Source organism: Amaranthus tricolor, chromosome 2 (genome assembly GCF_026212465.1).
Source record: "Amaranthus tricolor cultivar Red isolate AtriRed21 chromosome 2, ASM2621246v1, whole genome shotgun sequence".
Taxonomy (NCBI): domain Eukaryota; kingdom Viridiplantae; phylum Streptophyta; class Magnoliopsida; order Caryophyllales; family Amaranthaceae; genus Amaranthus; species Amaranthus tricolor.
The window spans coordinates 27,252,992-27,258,041 of record NC_080048.1 but is presented as its reverse complement, the minus strand read 5'-3'; the positions used below and the strand labels follow the sequence as shown (position 1 = coordinate 27,258,041).

The window sequence follows — 5,050 nt, the reverse complement described above, 5'->3', positions numbered from 1 at the left end:
ATAAGACAAACTAAAATGAAAAGAGGTGCACATTCATTGCCAAACATTACGATCAATCATTAGACAATCTTTCAACACAAATAATATCAAAGGGAATAGTTGCTTTACCTTCAATTTTAGTTCTAATTTTTGATTTAAGTAGAACAATTAAAACAAAAGGGAGTATAACAAATATGAGATATTTTTCAGTGTAAAAAATAATTACTTACATCTTCAATTTTAGTACTAATTTTTGATTTAAGTAGAACAATTTTATTTCTAGTTTTTTATTTATGTAGAACAATTAAAATAGAAAGGAGTAATTACTTTACTTGTTAATGAGAATCAAAACGCTTTTATTAGACTCGTAACCTCATGTTTCAAATCCTAAATCCGCCACCCCGTAAATAATTATACGTATTTTTGAAACCAGTTAGATTGTTCCTTCTAGAAAATCTTGGACCATAGATAACATAAATGTAACTATATTTATTTATTATATAAGAAGTTTCCCTAGAAACAGGATGGTAATAGTCCATTATTTACTGTATATAGAAGAAGATGTTCTTAACTCTACTGATCCCTCGTAGTCTTAACTCTTAAGCAGCTCCCAAAAATATACTCATCTCTCTATCTTTTGGATCTGGTTGCTGCAACCCTTCATATTTCTGGTATATATGTTTGTTATTACTTTATGTCAATATTTTTTTTTATTTTTTTTTATTTTTAATTATATATGCCCGTCAAATAATTATATTGTAGCTAGTATATGCTTTTTAATTTACTCTAATTTGTTTATGGTGTTATATTTTTATGCTGCAAAAATACCAGTATACACTTAATTAACAAAACGATGCTATGGTCAGCCTTAAGTAACAAAATTCATCGATGCTATGAGATAATTCTATATTTGTTGAAGTTAAAAGTCCATAAATCCTGAAATCTCAATCGTCACTTAATTTTTAGAAATTTGAGCCATATTTTTATTCTTAAAAAAAAATTTTTAATAGCAAATGACTATTAATTTTTTTTACATAAATCAATATTTTTAAAGTTAATAGTCTCAAGATTTCCCCAACAAAAAATAATTTCAAACTTAATTTAATATTGTATAAATATTTATTTAGTTAAATTTATTATAATGATTGATTTTGAAACCCGAACTACAATATTATCAATGTAAATTTTTTAAAACGAAGTTTGAATGTTTGCAATAAGTCCATGTATAGGAGCGAACACTTCAATGATTTATCATTAAATGAATTTAAAAATTAGAAACAATACATTTGCGGATGAAATTAATAGAAACAATACATTTGCGGATAAAATTAAAAACTTATCAAAATAAAAATACATTAGAATTGAGTTTTATCTCTTAAATACTAAGTTTTTTATTTAATTCTAGATTCAATAAATTTTTAACTAGCTCTCTTTTTCTACCCTATAAGCCAAAACATTACTCTCAGCTATTTAGTATGTGTCTTATTTTATAATTTGTGATGATTTAATTATGATTTGTGTGATTTACAATGATGATTATTCATAATTGCAGAATGGCGGATGATACAAATGATGTGGAAATTTCTATCCAGCGACAACTTGAATTGCTATTGCTTCAATCTCCGTCAAATCACTGCATTTACAGGATTCCTAATCATTTGCGTAAGATAAAAAGAGAATGTTATGAACCATTATTTGTTTCAATTGGTCCGTATTACTATAAAAACAAGACCCTTAAATCTTCTCATGAGCTAAAACTAAGGCACCTTCAAAGCTTCTTAAGCTTTAACACCCGAACAAATGGCCCAAATTCAAAAAGTTTAGGCCATTTCATTGAAATAATAAGAGGATACGAAAATGAAATTCGTTGCTACTATGCAGAAAAACCAAGTCTTTCTAGTAACCAATTCGTCGAGATGGTAATGGTTGATGCTGCATTTATAATCTACTTTTTTATGTGGTCTTGTCCACAATTTTCACTCCGTACACATCCTATGAACAACAAATTCGATGTCATGATACAAATACAACAAGATTTATTTATACTTGAAAACCAGTTACCCTTTTTTGTGCTCGATCATTTATATGATGAAGCATTCGGCGAAGCTTATCCAAATCTCACCTTCAAGGATGTTACATGTGCTTTCATAGGCGAAACATTCTTCCCGGGAAGAGAAGCTTCTAGAACAACAGGTCGAGATCGAGTAAAAAACACGTCCAACATTAAACATCTTGTTGATTTTCTAAACATATGTTGTTTACCTTCTAAACTTCGGTACCAACTCCCGATTAAAACTGAAAATCCTCTGGATTCTGATGAATTTCCGCAAACAGTTAAAGAACTGAAGACGATAGGAGTAAAGTTTATAGCAGAAGGAAGTGAGAATTTACTAGACATTACGTTTTCAGAGGGTATGTTACGTATCCCAACCTTGACACTTCAAGATAGTACCGAAGCTGTTGTTAGAAACATGAGTTTCTTTGAACAATGCTACAGTTTTCATGATTCGTACTTGGTTGATTACTTGTTTTTACTGGATGCGTTGATTCAAACACCAGAAGATGTTCAGATTCTGGTTCAACATGGGATAATTAAGCACTGGTTAGGAAGTAATGAAGAGGTGGCTAAGTTTTTTAACCAAATTACTAAGAATTTAATAATGAGAAATCCTGGGTTTTATTATGCTCAACTTTCACATGATTTGAATGAATTTAGTGGCAAGAAGAAGTTAGGGAAGCCTTTATTGGGGAGAGATTACTTGAATCATCACAAATCTATCAAGTTTTTCACAAGTTTAGTGCCATTGCTTGGTCTCATCTTTGCATTGCAATTGTACAAGAAGTAATAGCTACTTCTTTATTTAGTCTTTTTTTTTTTTTTTTTTTGACTTTTACATTGTATTTTGTTGCTTTTTATTTTGGGTTTTTTTTCCCAAGAATAAAACTATAATGGAAGTTGCCAATTATTATATGATGCTTGATAAATTTTTCCAATTAGAAAAAAGTTTAGATTTTTAATTCATCAAAAGCTTAAAAAAAAATAACACACTAAATTAATGCATAAATGTACAAAAGTGATAACTTTATCCTGTAGGAATATTAGAAATACACAAAATATTGTATATATGGAAATAAACATATATTTAGGTGTAGGATAATTAGAATTATTCTTGTTTCCTTGTTTAGTGGCTTAATCTCTGTATTTAAGGACTCATCTTTCACATATGAATATCAGAACATTAAACCCTAAAATCCTCTCTTATTTTTCCGCATTAAACTATTTATCATGGTATCAGAGTCGTAAGGTGTTTTCCGGGACCGACAACACTTTTTCGGCCATCATCATATACAAATAAACCTTACCTCAAAAATGGCAGAATCCGAACAAAACCAAAACACAAACCAGCAACTCATAAACATCGAAAAGATGGAACAAATGTTCAAACTGTTCCAACAAATGCAAAAGAACAACCCAAATATAGAATCAGCCACATCTGAATTAAAAATAGCCGAAAAAATTAATTATCAAAACTACACAAAATGGTGTAGATTAATGCAGATTGCAATTAAAAGGAAGGGAAGACTTAGCCATATTACTGACACTCCTCCACAACCCACAGATTCGACATATGCCCAGTGGAAACAACGAGATTATGTAGTTTTGTCTTGGATTATTTCTAACATTGAGACAGAATTAATAAACCAATTCCTTGATTATACAACATCATGGGATTTATAGAAAGGGATTGCAACTCTTTTAAGTAGTGGTCGGGACGAACTTTAGATCTTTGATCTAAGTTCGAAAGCAAGTGCATTATAGCAAAATGATGAGTCCATAGAGATCTACTACAGCAAGCTCAATAATATATGGAAGGAGATAGATCGAAGGATGCGAAATCTGTTGAAGTGTGCCGAAGACATAACCTTATTCAAAAACAAAGGCTTTATTAATTTTTGGCCGGTGTAAAGAACACTTTTGATAAAGAGTGTCGTGACTTATTAAATCAAGAGCCATTACCCACTCTAGATGCGGTATATGCCACCATCCGAGGGGAGATTGTCTGGCGTGGAATCATGTCCCACGCTTCATCATCGGGAGTAAATACCTCAGAAATTGGTAGAGGGTTAGTTGCCAACTACCGGTCGGATAATACCTTATTCCGACGAGACATAGAGGGCAAAACTCACTTGAAATGTACTCACTGTGGAGGATCTCGGCACACAAGAGATGGGTGTTTTAAACTCATTGAATTTCCAGAGTGGTGGGAGGAGCACCGGCAATGGCGAGCCACCACCAAGGCTCCCACCAGCAGAACCGGCGGCAAGGCTCACATGGTCACCTACGGTCTCACCATCGAAACTCCATTAACAAAGGAACCGACCCCCCATGAAAAGAACAAAGGTGAAAGGAATGAAGAAGGGATCATAGAGAGAGAGAGAGAGAAAGGGGAGTGGGGATGTGGGAAAACTTTCCTAAAACACCTTTTTATAACCCCACTAAAATATAAAACCCTATAAACCCTCCCTTAAAACCGTCCCCACTTGGAGCCCTCCAAACCCAAACATCAATTGCTAAAAAATGGGCCGAGAATAATTCAAAATCATCAAATTTTGTCCCATCATCCTCTAGTCTTAGGATTTTGTGTAAACCTTCATCTGAGTGGATTTTTTTACTGTGGGGCTACTGACACTATGACATTTGACGCATGTGACCTTCTATCTTCCGGCCCTAAAACTCGAACCCACATATAAAGCCAATGAGGAGTGTGTAGATGTTGAACAATCAGGGCCCGGTCAAATTTCTTCTTCCTTACACTTAAAAAATTGTCTTTTAATACCTAGCTTGTCTCATAAATTGTTGTATGTTAGTCAACGGCTAAGGAACTGAATTGCACTATTCTTATGACTTCCTTTGATTGTATTGTGCAGGATGCTCGGACAGGGAAGATTCTTGGGCATGGTACTGAACGTGGCGGTCTATAGTATGTGGATGAGGCGACTCAAAAGGTTCAAACTTTGCTACAAAAAACTCTTATTCCATCATTAATAATTGTAGTGAACCTTTGCAGTG

The 5,050-nt window shown here is 33.0% G+C and overlaps 1 protein-coding gene across 1 annotated transcript; it reads left to right on the top strand.

The window, feature by feature from the left end:
- The first annotated feature begins 493 nt into the window (after positions 1–493).
- LOC130805691 (UPF0481 protein At3g47200-like) lies at positions 494–2,985 on the top strand. Its single transcript, XM_057670475.1, has 2 exons — positions 494–650; positions 1,532–2,985. Exon 2 carries the CDS (start codon positions 1,533–1,535, stop codon positions 2,823–2,825), a length of 1,293 nt encoding a protein of 430 aa, XP_057526458.1. The 5' UTR covers positions 494–650; position 1,532; the 3' UTR covers positions 2,826–2,985.
- Positions 2,986–5,050: the final 2,065 nt, after the last annotated feature.